The sequence below is a fragment of the Camarhynchus parvulus genome, unplaced genomic scaffold, assembly GCF_901933205.1.
Source record: "Camarhynchus parvulus unplaced genomic scaffold, STF_HiC, whole genome shotgun sequence".
NCBI lineage: Eukaryota > Metazoa > Chordata > Aves > Passeriformes > Thraupidae > Camarhynchus > Camarhynchus parvulus.
In genome coordinates this window covers 22,942-40,393 of record NW_022148358.1, presented here as the reverse complement: position 1 = coordinate 40,393, position 17,452 = coordinate 22,942, and the positions used below count along the sequence as shown (strand labels likewise).

Genomic DNA, 17,452 nt, shown 5'->3' with positions numbered 1-17,452 from the left:
CTCCCTCCGTTACCCGGATCCCCCGTTACCCGGATCTCCCATTATTAGCATTCCCCGTTATGAGGATTCCCCGTTATTAGCATTCCCGTTATCGAGATCTCCCCGTTATCACGATCCCCCCGTTATGAGATCTCCCCGTTATGAGATCTCCCCGTTATCAGCCGCTCCCGTTTCTCTCTCCCCGCTAACCCCCTCTCCCTCTCCCCTCCCTCTCCCCTCCCTCCGGCCCCGGTCCCTCCCCGCAGCTCCCGCCCCCGGCCCCGCACCATGAGCGCCGCCGCGCCGGGCGGGCGGGGCCGCGCGGAGCCGGCGGCAGCGGAGCCCGCCGAGATGCCGGCCACCGAGAAGGACCTGGCCGAGGACGCGCCCTGGAAGCGCATCCAGCAGAACACCTTCACCCGCTGGTGCAACGAGCACCTCAAGTGCGTCCAGAAGCGCGTGGGCAACCTGCAGACCGACCTGGGCGACGGGCTGAGGCTGATCGCGCTGCTCGAGGTGCTCAGCCAGAAGCAAATGGGCCGCAAGTACAACGCGCGCCCCACCTTCCGCCAGATGCAGCTGGAGAACGTCTCGGTGGCCCTGGAGTTCCTGGAGAGGGAGAACATCAAGCTGGTGTCCATCGGTGAGGGCCTGGGGGGTCACAGGGGATGGGGAGGGGGCCGGAGGGGCGGCCCGCTGGGTGGGGGAGGGGGCGAGAGTTGGAAATTTGGAGAGAAAACGATGAGATGGGAGCGGTTTGTTTGGGTGGAAACGTCGCAGAAAGGGCTCGGAAATTGGGGAGGGGGCGACCGCGGCCCCCCCCGGAAAAAATCATGGGGTGGGGAGGGGCTGGGAGTTGGAATTTTGGAGAAAAAACGATGAGATTGGAGCGGTTTGTTTAGTGAGGGAAGGGTAGAAACGTCCCAAAGGAGGGTCAGAAATTGGGGAGGGGGGCGTGAGACCACCCCCGCAAAAAGTTTTGGGGGACGTGGGAGTTACGAAGGAGTTGGAATTTTGGAGGAAAAAAATGAAATTCGACTGGTTTGTTTGGTGAGGAAAGGCTGGAAACGTCCCAAAAGGGCCTCGGAAATTGGGGAGGGGGCGAGCACGGCCCCCTGGAAAAGTTTGGGCGGGGGGTTGGGAAGGAGCTGGGAGTTATAGAGTTGGAATTTTGGAGGAAAAAAATGAGATTTCAGCGGTTGGTTTGGTGAGGAAAGGGTGGAAAGGTCCCAAAAGAGAGTCAGAAATTGGGGAGGGGGCGTGAGATCCGGAAAAGTTCGGGGGGTGGGGAGGGGATGGGAGTTACGGAGGAGTTGGAATTTTGGGGGAAAAAAAAGGAGATTTGAGCGGTTGGTTTGGGGTGAAAACGTCTTAAAAGGAGCTCAGGGGTTGGGGAGGGGGCGAGCACGGCCCCCCGGAAAAATTCGGGGTTGGGAGTTGGAATTTTGGGGGCGGGGGCAAAAAGGAGATTGGAGTGGTTGGTTTGGTGAGGAAAGGCTGGAAACGTCCCAGGAGGGGCTCGGAAATTGGGGAGGGGGCGACCACGGGCGCCCTGGGAAGGTTTGGGGGGTGGGAGTTGGGGAGGAATCGGAATTTTTGGAGAAAAACCAAGGAGATTCGGGCGGTTTGTGTTGGTGAAAATGAGGTGAAAAGCTCTGAAAATGGGTCCGGAAATTGGGGAGGGGGCGTGCGACCACCCCCCAAAAAGAGCGTGGAGTTCGGGGCGGAGCCGGGGGGGGGGGGAGTCACGGAGCGCTGGAATTCTTTTTTTGGGGAAAAAAAAGGAAATCCGAGCGATTTGTGTTGGTGGGGAGGGGGCAAAAAAAGCCCGGGAAGGATGTCAGGAATTGGGGAGGGGGCGTGCGACCACCCCCCAAAAAACTCCGGGGGGTTCGGGGCGGGATGAGGGGAAATGGGAATTGTGGAGTTTTGGGGGGAAAAATGAGATCGGAGGGGTTTGAGTTGGTGAAAAATGGCGAATTCTGCCCCAAAATGGGCCCGGGAATTGGGGAGGGGGCTCTGAAATTCGGGGACGGGTCCGCTGGGGGACCCCCGGCCTGCGGAGGAAGGGGAGGGGTCCCTGGGAGAGGAGGATGGGGCGGGGTCCGGGTGATGAAAAAGCGGCGAATTCTGCCCAAAATGGGCCCGGGAATTGGGGAGGGGGCTCCTGCGGGACCCCCAGAATTGGGGGGGGGAGGAACTGGGAGACCCCAGACCCCAAAATGGGGAGGGGTCTCTGGGCAAGGGAAACTCCAATTGGTTTTAATGGTGAGGAGGGGGCGGGACCCCGACCCCAAAAGGCCCCGGAAATTGGGGAGGGGTCGTGGACGAGCCCAAAAATGGGGGGTTGGCTGGGAGACCCCCAAAATTGAGGAGGGGTCTCCAAGAGGGGGAGAATCCAACTGGAGCGATTGGGGAGACCCCGCCCCAAAAAAGGACCCCGAAATTGTGGGGGGGGGTCCCAAAATGGGGAGGGGGTCCTGGAGAGGGCGAACCCCCCCGATGATTTCGGGGGGCGCAGAGACCCCTCCCCAAATAACCCTGGAGTGATAAGGGGGGGCCTGAGACCCCGCCCCTTTATGGGACCCCCCCCCGGGAATAATTTGGGGACCCCCTCCCATATTTAGGGCGGGGCTTTGGAAACCCCTCCCCCCCCAAATCCCACCCTGGGGGGGGGGCCCTGGAGACCCCTCCCCACCCTGGGGGGCTCCGTTTGAGACCCCCCCCCAAATTTGGGACACGCCCCTAATTTAGATCCCCCCCCAATTTGCGACCCCCCCCAATTTGGGACCCCAAAATTAAAGGGGGGGGTCCTGGAGACCCTTCCCCCCTCGGGGGGCTCCCCCTTTTTGCAGGGCCCTGTTTGGGACCCCCCCCAATTTAGAATCCCCCCCCCCAATTTGGGGCGACCCCAAAATGAAAGGGGGGAGGGGGAGGGTCCGGTCCCGGCAGGAATTTGGGGAGGGGGCGCCGCTTGCGGGGCTCGGGGGGGTCCCGGGGGGTGGGGCTGGGGGCGGGGCCTCGGCCGAGCCCGAGCCCTTATAAGGCGAAAAAATGCTGGAGCGGGGGGGGAGGGGCCGCGGCCCATCCCCCACCCCGGCCCCGCCCCTCCCCCTCCCCCAACCCCCCCCCCCCGGAGCGGGGGCGGGGCCGGGCCGGGGCCCCTCCCCCCCAAAAACCCGCGCGGGGGGGGCGGGGAGCGGGGGAGACCCCAAAGGGGATTTGGGGACCCCCGGGAAGGGCCAGAAACCCCCAAAGGGACCCCAAAAACGGGAGCGGGACACCCCAAAACACCGGGACCCCAAAAACGGAACGGACACCCCCAAAACCCCCAAAGGGACCCCAAAAACGGGAACGGGAGCTGGGGACACTCCGGACACCCCAAAACACCAAAAGGGACCCCAAAAACGGGAACGGGAGCTGGGGACACTCCGGACACCCCAAAACACCAAAAGGGACCCCAAAAACGGGAACGGGACCTGGGGACACTCCCGACACCCCCAAAACACCAAAAGGGATTTGAGGGCTGGCCCCGAGACCCCAAAAGGGACCCCAAAAGTGGAGTCAGAGACAGGACACAGCTGAGAGACCAAAAACCCCAAAAGGGCCCCAAAAGGGCCCCCAAAGCAGTGACGGGAGCTGGGAACCGTCCCTGACACCCTGAAACCCCAAAAGGGATTTGGGGCCACGCCCGGACACCCCAAAAACCGCGCGTGGGGGGGTGGGGCCACACCCCAAACCCCAAACCCAGGAACAGGAACTGGAACCCAAAAATGCTGCTGGGCTGTGGGGACACACCCGGGACCCCAAAACTGCTAAAGGGGACGTGGGGACACACCCGGGACCCCAAAAGTGTTAATGGGGACGTGGGGACACACCCAGGACCCCAAAATTCTTCCCGGGGACCCGAAAACCCCTGCCGGGGTCCCCTGGGACCCTGCCCTGTCCCCAGCAGGACCCCCGTGCTGTGGCCTCAGGGGGTCCCCAGGTGTCCCCGACCTGAGCCCTGTCCTGTCCCCGCCCCTGCGGTGGCACTGAGCTGTCACCTCCCCAGGGGTCCCTGCAGGGTGTCCCCAATCCCTGCAGGGTGTCCCCTGTCCATTTGGGGTGTCCCCAATGTCCCCTGTCCTTTCGGGGTGTCCCCAGTGTCCCCAGTTCCTGTAGGCCATTCCCCAGTGTCCCCTGTCCTTTCGGGGTGTCCCCAGTGTCCCCAATCCCTGCAGGGTGTCCCCAGTGTCCCCAGTTCCTGTAGGGTGTCCCCAGTCCCTGCAGGGTGTCCCCAGTGTCCCCTGTCCTTTCGGGGTGTCCCCAGTGTCCCCAATCCCTGCAGGGTGTCCCCAGTGTCCCCTGTCCTTTCGGGGTGTCCCCAGTGTCCCCAGTCCCTGCAGGGTGTCCCCAGTGTCCCCAGTCCTTTGGGTGTCCCCAGTGTCCCCAGTCCCTGCAGGGTGTCCCCAGTTCCCCAGTCCTTTCGGGTGTCCCAGTGTCCCCAGTCCCTGCAGGGTGTCCCAGTGTCCCCCTGTCCTTTCGGTGTCCCCGTCTCCTTCGGGTGTCCCAGTGTCCCCAGTCCCTGCAGGCCATTCCCCAGTGTCCCCAATCCCTGCAGGGTGTCCCCAGTGTCCCCAGTCCTTTCGGGGTGTCCCCAGTGTCCCCAATCCCTGCAGGCCATTCCCCAGTGTCCCCTGTCCTTTTGGGGTGTCCCCTGTCCTTTCGGGGTGTCCCCAGTGTCCCCAATCCCTGCAGGGTGTCCCCAGTGTCCCCAGTCCTTTCGGGGTGTCCCCAGTGTCCCCAGTCCCTGCAGGGTGTCCCCAGTGTCCCCAGTCCTTTCGGGGTGTCCCCAGTGTCCCCAGTTCCTGTAGGGTGTCCCCAATCCCTGCAGGGTGTCCCCAGTGTCCCCAGTCCTTTCGGGGTGTCCCCAGTCCTTTCGGGGTGTCCCCAGTGTCCCCAGTCCCTGCAGGCCATTCCCCAGTGTCCCCCCATCCCACGTCTTCCTGTGTCCCCCTCGTGTCCCCTTGTCCCCCCATTTCCTGATGTCCTCCTCCTGCCCTGTCCCCCTGTGTCCCCTGATGCCCCTGTTCTCTCATGTCCCCCATGTCCCCTGATGTCCTCAAGGTCCCCAATGTCCCCTGATGTCCCCCCAGACAGCAAAGCCATCATGGACGGGAACCTGAGGCTGATCCTGGGGCTGATCTGGGCGCTGATGTCACCCCAGTGTCCCCAGTGTCCCCAATGTCCCTGATGTCCCCAGTGTCACTGATACCCCAGACACCCTCAGTGTCCCCAATGTCCTCAGTGTCCCCAGTACCCCATTGTTCCCAATGTCCCCATTGTCACTGCTGCCCCTGCTGCCCCTGCTGTCCCCAATGTCCCCTGATGTCCCCAATGTCCCTGCTGTCCCCTGCAGACAGCAAAGCCATCGTGCACAGGAGCCTGAGGCTGATCCTGGGGCTGATCTGGGCGCTGATGCCACCCCAGTGTCCCCAGTGTCCCCAATGTGCCCAGTGTCCCCATTGTTCCCAATGTCCCCATTGTCCCTGCTGTCCCCCCAGACAGCAAAGCCATCGTGGACGGGAACCTGAAGCTGATCCTGGGGCTGATCTGGACGCTCATCCTGCACTACTCCATCTCCATGCCCATGTGGGACGAGGAGGATGAGGAGGAGGCCAAGCGCCAGACGCCGAAGCAGCGGCTGCTGGGCTGGATCCAGAACCGGCTGCCCCAGCTGCCCATCACCAACTTCAGCAAGGACTGGCAGAGCGGCAGGGCGCTGGGGGCGCTGGTGGACAGCTGTGCCCCGGGTGAGGGACCTGGGGACATGGGGACACTGGGATGGACACTGGGGACACTGGGGACACTGGGGACACTGGGATGGGCCCTGGGGACACTGGGGGCACTGGGATGGGCACTGGGGCCGCTGGGAGCACTGGGACATTGGGGACACTGGGGACACTGGGATGGGCACTGGGGACACTGGGGACTGTGCCCTGGGTGAGGGACGTGGGGACATTGGGGACACTGGGATGGGCACTGGGGCGCTGGTGGACAGCTGTGCCCCGGGTGAGGGACCTGGGGACACTGGGATGGGCACTGGGAGCACTGGGATGGGCACTGGGGACATTGGGGACACTGGGATGGGCACTGGGATGGACACTGGGGGCACTGGGAGCACTGGGGACACTGGGGACACTGGGGACATTGGGGGCATTGGGGACACTGGGGACACTGGGATGGGCGCTGGGGGCGCTGGGGACACTGGGCTGTGCACCCGGGTGAGGGACCTGGGGACATGGGGACATGGGGGACACTGGGGACATTGGGGACACTGGGATGGGCACTGGGGACACTGGGGACATTGGGGGCGCTGGTGGACAGCTGTGCCCCGGTGAGGGACCTGGGGACATGGGGACATTAGGATGGACACTGGGGACACTGGGATGGGCACTGGGATGGGCCCTGGGGCCGCTGGGAGCACTGGGATGGACATTGGGGACATTGGGGACATTGGGGACACTGGGATGGGCGCTGGGGGCGCTGGTGGACAGCTGTGTCCCGGGCATGGTGGGGCTGGGGACACTGGGGACACTGGGATGGACACTGGGGACACTGGGATGGACACCGGTGGACAGCTGTGCCCTGGGTGAGGGACACTGGGGACAGCGGGGATGGGCACTGGTGGCACTGGTGGCCCCGGTGTGACCCTGTCCCCCTGTCCCCCCTGTCCCCAGGGCTGTGCCCCGACTGGGACTCGTGGAACCACCGCCCCGTGGAGAACGCGCGCCAGGCCATGCAGCAGGCGGAGGAGTGGCTCGGCATCCCCCAGGTGCTGCTGCTGTCCCTGTCCCTGCCCTGTCCCCTGCCCTGTCCCAGGTGACACACACCCCTGTGCTGATGTCCCTGTTTGCTCACCTGTCCCAGGTGACACACACCCCCCTGTGCTGATGTCCCTGTCCCTGTCCCGTGTCCCTGTCCCAGGTGACACACACACCCCTGTGCTGATGTCCCTGTCCCTGCCCCCGTGCTGATGTCCCCTGCCCTGTCCCAGGTGACACACACCCCCCTGTGCTGATGTCCCTGTCCCTGTCCTGTCCCTGCCCTGGATGCTGATGTCCCCATGCTGATGTCCCTGCCCTGTCCCCTGCCCTGTCCCAGGTGACACACACACCCCTGTGCTGATGTCCCTGTCCCTGCCCTGTCCCAGGTGATGATGTCCCTGTCCCTGTGCTGATGTCCCCCCTGCACTGATCCAGGTGAACACCCCCGTGTGATGCCCAGCACTGTGCTGATGTCCCTGTCCCTGTCCCCTGCCTTGTCCCAGGTGACACACACACCCCCCTGTGCTGACGTCCCTGTCCCTGTCCTGTCCCTGCCCTGGATGCTGATGTCCCCATGCTGATGGCCGCTGGGCCCCAAGTCCCCAGGCCCCAATGGGGATCCCCCCCAGGAGATGTGACCCCAAGAAGGTCCAGGGCCTACGGGCCAGGTGAGGGGGGTCCTAGTACCTCCAGGCCCCCCTCAAGCGGATCCCCTGCTTGGCCCAAAGCTGGGACCCCGCCCAGATTTGAGTCTGGGGTCCCGTGGGGATGGGGGGGGCCCCACTGGGAATGTGATGCCAAGAAGGTCCAGTTTGGGGGATTGATGGGTTTGGGGTGGGTTTGAGACCCCCAGGTTGGGTTTAGGACCCCTGGGATGGCTCTGGGACCCCCAGGGTGGGTTTAGGACCCCGATTTGAGTCTGGGGTCCCTCTGGGATCGAGCCCACTGGGAACGTGGTGCGCGCTCCCAGTTTGGGGGGGATTGGTGGGTTTGGGGTGGGTTTGGGGTGGGTTTTGAATCCCCAGGTTGGGTTTAGGACCCCCGGGGTGGTTCTGGGACCCCACAGGTGGGTTTAGGGTGGGTTTAGGACCCCGATTTGAGTCTGGGGTCCCACAGGGATTGAGCCCACCGGGAACGTGGTGCAGCAGCGCCCCAGTTTGGGGGGGATTGATGGGTTTGGGGTGGGTTTGGGGTGGGTTTTGAACCCCCAGGTTGGGGGTGGGTTTGGACCCCCGGGTGGTTCTGGGACCCCAAGGTGGGTTTGGGAGGGGTTTAGGGTGGGTTTAGGACCCTGATTTGAGTCTGGGGTCCCGCAGGGATCGAGCCCACCGGAACGTGGTGCAGCAGCGCTGAGTTTGGGGGGATCGGTGGCTTTGGGGTGGCTTTGGGGTGGGTTTAGGACCCCTGGGATGGCTCTGGGACCCCCAGGGTGGGTTTGGGGTGGGTTTAGGGGTGGGTTTAGGACCCCGATTTGAGTCTGGGGTCTCTCTCAGGGATCGAGCCCACCGGGAACGTGGTGCAGCAGCGCGCCGAGTTCACGGTGGAGACGATCAGCGCGGGGCAGGGCGAGGTGCTGGTCTACGTCGAGGACCCCGACGGGCACCGCGAGGAGGTCGGGGGGCTTTGGGGGGTCCTGGGGGCTTTGGGGGGTCCTGGGGGCTTTGGGGGGTCCTGGGGGAGGCTTTTGGGGTATTTTGGAGGGGGTTTGGGGTATTTTGGGGGTAATTTGAGGGGGTTTTTTGGGAGGTTTGGGGGTATTTTGGGGGAGATTTGGGGAGGATTTGGGGGGTCCTGGTGGGTTTTGGGGTATTTTGGGAGGGTTTGGGGTGTTTTGGGGGAGTTTTGAGGTTTTTGAAGGTTTGGGGGGATTTTGGGGAAGGTTTTGGGTATTTTGGGAGGGTTTTGGGGTTTTTTTGAGAGTTTTGGGGAGGCTTTTGGGGTATTCTGGGGGTTTTTTTTAGAGCTTTGGGGTATTTTGGGGGAGTTTTGGGGGTTTTTTGTGGGTTTTTTGAGGGAGTTTTGAGGTATTTTGGGAGGGTTTTGGGGTATTTTGGGGGAGTTTGGGTTTTTTATAGGGGGTTTCGGGGTATTTTGGGAAAGTTTTCGGGTATTTCGGGGCACTTTTGGGGATTTTTTTTGAGTTTTCGGGGGGGCTTGGGGTATTGTGGGCGAGTTTTGGGGGAGATTTTTGGGATATTTGATGGGGGGGGATCTGTTGTATTTTTTGGAGAAATTTTGGGGTTTTTTTTACAATTCTGGGCGGGGTCCCAAAGGGTTTTGGGGGGGTCCCGGGGGGGTCTGACCCCGGTGCCCCCTCCCCAGGCCAAGGTGGTGGCCAACAACGACAAGAACCGAACGTTCTCCGTGTCCTACGTGCCCAAAGTCACCGGCGTCCACAAGGTCTGGGGGCCCTGATTAATTTGGGGGGTCCCTGATTAATTTTGGGGGGGTCCCTGATTAATTTTGGGGGGTCTCTGATTAATTTAGGGGGTCCTGAGGCATTTTTGGGAGGTTCTGGGCTATTTTTTGGGGTTCCTGATGATTTTTTTGGGGTTCCTGATTCATTTTGGAAGGGTCCTGGGACATTTTTTGGGGTCCCCGGTTAATTCTGGGCGGTGGTTCTGAGGAATTTTGCCGTCCCTGATTCATTTTGGGCGATTCTGAGCCATTTTTGGGCGATTCTGAGCCATTTTTGGGCGGGGTTCTGAGCCATTTTTGGGGCCTTTTTGGGGCTGTTTCTCTCCCTCCCACCTCCCCCATTCCACCCTCACTCCGGGGATTTTTTGGGGGGTCCCTCCCCATGATCCCCCCCCATTTTTGGGATCCCTATTAATTTCTGGGGGGTCCCCGAGACATTTTTGGAATGATCTGAGCCATTTTTGGGACATTCTGAGCCATTTTTGGGATGATTTGAGCCATTTTTGGGTGGTTCTGAGCCATTTTTGGGACATTCTGAGCCATTTTTGGGGCTGTTTCTCTCCTTTCCCACCTTCACTGTTCTTCCCCCGCTCCTGGGATTTTTTGGGGGTGTCCCTCCCTGTGATCCCCCCACCCCATTTTCGGGGTCCTGATTCATTTTTTGGGGTTCCCAAGACATTTTGGATGTTCCTAGGAGGGTTCTGAGCCATTTTTGGGTGGTTCTGAGCCATTTCTGGGTGGTTCTGAGCCATTTCTGGGTCATTCTGAGCCATTTTTGGGACGGTCTGAGCCATTTTTGGGTGGTTCTGTGCCATTTCTGGGTGGTTCTGAGCCATTTTTGGGTGGTTCTGAGCCATTTCTGGGTGGTTCTGAGCCATTTTTGGGTGGTTCTGAGCCATTTTCGGGGCCGTTTTTGCGCTGCTCTCCCCCCTTTCCCATGCCCCCCACTCCCAGGATTTTTTGGGGTGTCCCTCCCTGTGACCTCCCCCCTCATTTTTTGGGGTCCCCAAGACATTTTGGATGTTCCTAGGAGGGTTCTGAGCCATTTTTGGGACGTTCTGTGCCATTTTTGGGATGTTCTGAGCCATTTTTGGGTGGTTCTGAGCCATTTTTGGGTCATTCTGAGCCATTTTTGGGTGGTTCTGTGCCATTTTTGGGTGGTTCTGAGCCATTTTTGGGTCGTTCTGAGCCATTTTTGGGTGGTTCTGAGCCATTTTCGGGGTCGTTTTTGCACTGCTCTCCCCCCTTTCCCATGCCCCCCACTCCCGGGATTGTTTCGGGGTGTCCCTCCCTGTGACCCCCCCACCCCATTTTCGGGGTCCTGATTCATTTTTTGGGGTTCCCAAGACATTTTGGATGTTCCTAGGAGGGTTCCGAGTCATTTTTGGGTCATTCTGAGCCATTTTTGGGTGGTTCTGAGCCATTTTTGGGTGGTTCTGAGCCATTTTTGGGACGTTCTGAGCCATTTCTGGGTGGTTCTGAGCCATTTTTGGGTGGTTCCGAGCCATTTTTGGGTCGTTCTGAGCCATTTTTGGGTGGTTCTGAGCCATTTTTGGGTGGTTCTGAGCCATTTCTGGGTGGTTCCGAGCCATTTTTGGGTCGTTCTGAGCCATTTTTGGGTCGTTCTGAGCCATTTTTGGGACGTTCTGAGCCATTTCTGGGTGGTTCTGAGCCATTTTTGGGACGTTCTGAGCCATTTTTGGGACGTTCTGAGCCATTTCTGGGTGGTTCCGAGCCATTTTTGGGATGTTCTGAGCCATTTTTGGGTGGTTCTGTGCCATTTTTGGGTGGTTCCGAGCCATTTTTGGGACGTTCTGAGCCATTTTTGGGTGGTTCTGAGCCATTTTTGGGTGGTTCCGAGCCATTTTTGGGTGGTTCTGAGCCATTTTTGGGATATTCTGAGCCATTTTTGGGTGGTTCTGAGCCATTTTTGGGTGGTTCTGTGCCATTTTTGGGTCATTCTGTGCCATTTTTGGGTCGTTCTGAGCCATTTTCGGGGCCGTTTTTGCGCTGCTCTCCCCCCTTTCCCATGCCCCCCAGCTCCCGGGATTTTTCGGGGTGTCCCTCCCGGTGACCCCCCCCCCATTTCGGGGTCCCCCCGCAGGTGACCGTGCTGTTCGCGGGCCAGCACATCGCCAAGAGCCCCTTCGAGGTGCAGGTGGGCGCGCGGCCGGCGACGCCTCGCGGGTGACGGCGGCGGGGCCGGGGCTGGAGCCCACGGGGAACGCGGCCAACCGGAGCACGACGCTGACATCTGCACCGCCCGGTGCGCGGGCTCCGGGGGGTTTGGGGGCTCCGGGGGGTTTTGGGGGGATTTGGGGGAGATGTTGGGGGTCCCAGAGGGGTTTGGGGGGCGATTTGGGGGGCATTTTGGGGGGTCCTAGAGGGGTTTAGGGGGTCCCAGAGGAGTTTGAGGGTGATTTGGGGGGTCCCAGAGGGGTTTGGGGGGATTTTGGGGGGTCCTAGAGAGGTTTGGGGGCGTCCTAGAGGGGTCCTAGAGGGGTTTGGGGGCGATTTGGGGGGTCCCAGAAGAGTTTGGGGGCGATCTGGGGGGTCCCAGAGGGGTTTGGGGGCGATTTTGGGGGGTCCTGGGGGGATTTTGGGGGGTCCCAGAGGAGTTTGGGGGTGATTTGGGGGGTCCCAGAGGGGTTTTGGGGGGATTTGGGGGCATTTTGGGGGGTCCAGGGGGGATTTTGGGGGGTCCCAGAGGGGTTTGGGGGGATTTTGGGGGGTCCGGGGGGATTTGGGGGGTCCTAGGGGGGTTTGGGGGCGATTTGGGGGGACTTTGGGGGGTCCTGGGGGGTTTGGGGGAGTCCTAGAGGGGTTTAGGGGGGATTTTGGGGGGTCCTAGAGGGGTTTGGGGGGTCCCGGAGGGGTTTGGAGGGGATTTTGGGGGGTCCTGGGGGGGTTTGGGGGGAGATTTTGGGGGGTCCTGGGGAATTTCAGGGGGTCCTAGAGGGGTTTGAGGGGGATTTGGGGGGATTTTAGGGGTTCCTGAGGGGATTTTGGGGGGGATTTTGTGGGGTTCTGGTGGCGTTTGGGGGGGTTTGGGGGAGGTCTGGGGGGATTTCAGAGATTTTGGGGGGTCCTAAAGGGGGATTTTTGGGGTTTCCCTGGGAATTTTGGAGATTTCCGTGTGAATTTTCCCCTTTCCGCCCTAATTTGAGGAGGGGTCTCTCTCTCTCTCTGTGTTTGGCAGGCGCAGGCCCGGGCGAGGTGGGGGCATTTGGGGAGGGGGTCTCTGTGAGAATTTGGGATTTTTGGGATTTCCATGGGAATTTCCATGGGGATTTTTATGGCGATTTCCCTGTGAATTTTCCCCTTTCCACCCTAATTTGAGGAGGGGTCTCTCTGTGTGTGTTTGGCAGGCGCAGGCCCGGGCGAGGTGGGGGAATTTGGGGAGGGGGTCTCTGTGAGAATTTGGGATTTTTGGGATTTCCATGGGGATTTTTATGGGGATTTTTATGGCGATTTCCCTGTGAATTTTCCCCTTTCCGCCCTAATTTGAGGAGGGGTCTCTCTGTGTGTTTGGCAGGCGCAGGCCCGGGCGAGGTGGGGGTCTCCATCGTGGACCCCAGCGGGCGCCGCGGGACCCCCGAGGCGCTGCTGGAGGACCGTGGGTCTGGGGGCTTCCGCTGCTCCTACAAACCCCTGAGCGAGGGTCCCCACCTGGTGCACGTCACCTTCGGGGGCGTCCCCATCCCCCGCAGCCCCTTCAGCGTCACCGTGGGCCAGGGTGAGACCCCTCCCCAAATTCTGACCCCGGGTTTGTGCCCACCCCCTCCCCCTAAATTTGGGGGTTCTGCGTTTTGGTGTCCCCAAATTTGGGGGTTCTGTTCTTAAAGGGTTCCGGGTTGGGGTCTTTGTGCTGCCCCCTCCTCAAATTTGGGGTCTCAGTGGTCTGATCCCCCCATTTGGGGGTCTCTGTGTCCCCCTCCCCAAATTTGGGGTCTCTGTCCTTCAAATCCCCCCAGTTCGGGGGTCTCTGTCCTCTAATCCCCCCAAATTTGGGGGTCTCTGTGTTTCAAACTCTCTCCCAATTTGGGGGTCTCAGTGCTCTGATCCCCCCCCTCGGGGGTCTCTGTCCTTCCAACCCCCCCCCAGTTCGGGGGTCTCTGTGCTCTGATCCCCCAAATTTGGGGGTCTCTGTGTCCCCCCCCCCAGTTCGGGGGTCTCAGTGCTCTAATCTCCCCACATTCGGGGGTCTCTGTGTCCCCCTCCCCAGTTCGGGGGTCTCTGTCCTTGCCCAGCTTTAGGGGTCTCTGCCCCCCCATTTTGGGGTCTCTCTCTCTCCCCTTGCCCGGGGGGCTCCGGGGCTCTGTTTGGGGGGTCTCGAGACCCTCCCCCCGTGACTTTGCTCTCTCTCTCTCTCTCTGTCCGTCTGTCCCTCCGTCTGTCTGTCCTGTCCCTGTGTCCCTCTGCCGCTGCGTCCGTCTGTCCCTCCCTGTCCCTCTGTCCCCTCCCTGTCCGTCTGTCCCTCCCTGTCCCTCTGTCTGTCCCTCCGTCCCCTCTCCGTCTGTCTGTCCCCGTCCCTCTGTCTCCTCTCTGTGTGTCTGTCTGTCTGTCCCTCCCTGTCCCTCTGTCTGTCCCCTCTCTGTCCGTCTGTCCCTCCCTGTCCCCTCCCTGTCCGTCTGTCCCTCCCTGCTGTCCCTCTGTCTGTCCCTCTGTCTGTCCCCTCTCTGTCTGTCTGTCCCTCCCTGTCCCTCCCTGTCCCTCTGTCCCCTCTCTGTCTGTCTGTCCCCGTCCCTCTGTCTCCTCTCTGTCTCTGTCCGTCTGTCCCTCCCTGTCCCTCTGTCTGTCTCCTGTCTGTCCCTCCCTGTCCCTCTGTCTGTCCCCTCTCTGTCTGTCTGTCCCTCCCTGTCCCTCTCTGTCTGTCTGTCCCTCTGTCCCTCTGTCTGTCCCTGTCTGTCCCTCCCTGTCCCTCTCTGTCTGTCTGTCTGTCCCTCTGTCCCTCTGTCTGTCCGTCTGTCCCTCCCTGTCCCTCTCTGTCTGTCTGTCCCCTGTCTGTCTGTCCGTCTGTCCCTCTCTGTCCCTCTCTGTCCGTCTGTTCCCCTGTCTGTCTGTCCGTCTGTCCCTCTCTGTCCCTCAAGCTCCGCCCGGGTTCTCGTGGGGACCCCACTGACGGTGAGGGGGGGGGGGGCTGGGGGGGGGGGGGGAAGGGAGGGGGGGTCCCTGGGCTTTCCCCGGTGTATTTTTGTATTTCCCCGGTGTATTTTGTATTTCCCCCGGGTTTTTTTGGCCTTTCCCCGGTGTATTATTTTTTATTTCCCGGTGTATTTTGTATTTCCCCGGTGTATTTTGTATTTCCCCCGGGTTTTTTTGGCCTTTCCCCGGTGTATTATTTTTTATTTCCCCGGTGTATTTTGTATTTCCCCGGGGGATTTTCTGGCTTTCCTCGGGGTTTCTTTTGGGCTCCCTGTTCCGGGGGTGTTTTTGGGATCTCTCCATGTTTTTTGGGGGCATTTCCCCGGGATTTTTCAGGCTCTCTCTATGATTTTTGGGGCATTTCCCCGGGGTGTGTTTTGGTCTTTCCTGGGGGTTTCTTTGGGGGGATCTCCTCAGGATTTTTCAGGCTCTCTCCATGGTTTTTTGGGGTTTTTTTGGGGCATTTTCCCGGGATTTTTCGGGGCATTTCCCAGGGTGTTTTTGGTCTTTCCCGGGCTGTTTCAGGGCATTTCCCCGGGCTGTGTTTGCCTTTCCCGGGATTTTTGGGGCATTTCCCCGGGCTGTTTTTGGGGCGTTTTTCCCCGGGGTGTTTCAGGGCATTTCCCCGGGCTGTGTTTGCCTTTCCCGGGGTGTCTCGGGGCTGTGTTTGCCTTTCCCGGGTTTCTCGGCGCTGTTTCGGGCTGTGTTTTTGGCTGTCCCGGTTTCCGCCGTTTCGTTTCTTTTTCGTTTCTGTGTTTTTGTGTGTTTGGGCTGTGTTTTTGCTTCCGGATTTTTGATCGGTGTTTTGCTTCCCGGTGTCTCGGGGCTGTTTCGGGCTGTGTTTTTGCCTTTCCCGGGTTTCTCGGGGCTGTTTTTGCCTTTCCCGGGTTTCTCGGGGCTGTGTTTTTGCCTTCCCCGGGTGTCTCGGCGCTGTTTCGGGCTGTGTTTTTGGCTTTCCCGGGTTTCTCGGGGCCGTTTCGGGCTGTGTTTTTGCCTTTCCCGGGTGTCTCGGGGCCGTTTCGGGGTGCTGACCCCCTGTCCCCCCCATGGCAGCGTGCAGCCCCGGGGCCGTGCGGGCCGAGGGCCGGGGGCTGCAGCCCAAGGGGCTCCGCGTCAACGAGGCCGCCGAGTTCAAGGTGCACACCAAGGGCGGCGGCAGCGGGGAGCTCAAGGTCACCGTCAAGGGACCCAGTGAGTCCGGGGGGATCTGGGGAGGGGGCTCTGGATTTGGGGAGGGGTCTCTGGATTTGGGGAGGGGGCTGGAGGGGGTTTGGGGGGGGTTTGGGGGATTTGGGGGGGTATTGAGGGGTTTGGGGGGGATTTGGGGGTTTTGGGGGGATTTGGGGGGGTTTGGGGGGTTTTGGGGGGGATTTGGGGGAGTATTGAGGGGTTTTGGGGGGGATTTGAGGGGGTTTGGGGACACCACCCGAAGGAATCAGTGAGTCCGGGGGGGGGGGGGCTGGAATTTGGGGAGGGGTCCCTGGATTTGGGGAGGGGGCTGGAGGGGCTTTTGGGGGGAGTTTTGGGGGGATTTGAGGGGTTTTGGGGACAGTTCCTGTCCCATCCCAAGGGACCCAGTGAGCCCGGGAGGGAGTTTCTGAATTTGGGGAGGGGGTCTTTGAATTTGGGGAGGGGTCTCTGGATTTGGGGAGGGGGCTGGGGGTATTAGGGGGTTTGGGGGATTGAGGGGTTTGGGGGGATTTGAGGGGGTTTGGGGACCTGAGGAGGGACCCAGTGAGTCCGGGGGGGGGGGCTGGAATTTGGGGAGGGGTCCCTGAGTTTGGGGAGGGGGCTGGAGGGGCTTTGGGGGAGTTTTGAGGGGGATTTGAGGGGGTTTGGGGACACCACCCAAAGGAATCAGTGAGTCTGGGGGAGGGTCTCTGAATTTGGGGAGGAGATTTGGGGGTTTTGGGGGGGATTTTGAGGCCCTGGAGCAGAAGGATTTGGGGTTTGGGGTGATCCCGTTCCTGGGGATTTTTTGGGGTGCATTTTGGGGTTTTGGGGATTTTTTTTGTTGGGGGCTTTGTTTTCTCCGGGGGGGGGGGGGGGGGGGGAGCAGGGTTTTGGTGGGGTTTTTTGTGTGGGGTTTTTTGGGGTTTTTTGGATTTTGGGGATTTTTTTGGAATTCCCATTTTTTCCCAATTCCGGGTTTTTTTGGGGAGCTGATCCCGGTTTTTTCTCCATCCCCAGAGGGCCTGGAGGCCGTGAAGCAGAAGGATTTGGGCGATGGAACGTTCGGGTTCGAGTATTTCCCCACCGTGCCCGGGAATTACACGGTGACCGTGACCTGGGGCGGGCAGCAGGTGCCCCGCAGGTACCGGGGGGACTGGGAGGGACTGGGAGGGACTGGGAGGGGATTAGGAGGGGATTGGGATGGACTGGGATGGACTGGGGGGAACTGGGAGGGACTGGGATGGACTGGGAGGGACTGGGATGGACTGGGGAAAAGAAGGGAGGACTGGGATGGACTGGGAGGGACTGGGAGGGACTGGGAGGGACTGGGAGGGACTGGGGGGACTGGGAGGGACTGGGGGAGGGACTGGGGGGGACTGGGGGGGACTGGGAGGGACTGGGAGGGACTGGGATGGACTGGGAGGGATTGGGATGGACTGGGATGGACTGGGGGAACTGGGATGGACTGGGAGGGACTGGGGGGAACTGGGATGGACTGGGATGGACTGGGAGGGACTGGGATGGACTGGGAGGGACTGGGGGGACTGGGATGGACTGGGAGGGACTGGGGGGGACTGGGATGGACTGGGAGGGACTGGGAGGGACTGGGAGGGACTGGGGGGCACTGGGAGGGACTGGGAGGGACTGGGGGAACTGGGATGGACTGGGAGGGACTGGGATGGACTGGGGGGGGGGGACTGGGAGGGACTGGGGAGGGACTGGGAGGGACTGGGAGGGACTGGGATGGACTGGGAGGGGACTGGGAGGGACTGGGAGGGACTGGGATGGACTGGGATGGACTGGGAGGGGACTGGGAGGGGACTGGGAGGGACTGGGATGGACTGGGAGGGGATTGGGATGGACTGGGATGGACTGGGAGGGACTGGGAGGAGACTGGGATGGAACTGGGATGGAACTGGGATGGACTG

General features: G+C 61.0%; 1 protein-coding gene across 1 annotated transcript in view; it reads left to right on the top strand.

Annotated features, from left to right (window-relative positions):
• Positions 1–260: 260 nt before the first annotated feature.
• Positions 261–17,452, top strand: part of LOC115916635 (filamin-A-like) — a gene marked incomplete at its 3' end in the record, with an annotated part of 40,026 nt that continues 22,834 nt past the window's right edge. Inside the window, 11 exon segments of the mRNA XM_030970348.1 lie at positions 261–622; positions 5,526–5,774; positions 6,702–6,813; positions 7,395–7,456; positions 8,282–8,400; positions 9,111–9,188; positions 11,311–11,365; positions 11,368–11,472; positions 12,742–12,942; positions 15,405–15,542; positions 16,542–16,665. Of these exon segments, the coding sequence (XP_030826208.1) occupies positions 268–622; positions 5,526–5,774; positions 6,702–6,813; positions 7,395–7,456; positions 8,282–8,400; positions 9,111–9,188; positions 11,311–11,365; positions 11,368–11,472; positions 12,742–12,942; positions 15,405–15,542; positions 16,542–16,665 (1,598 nt within the window).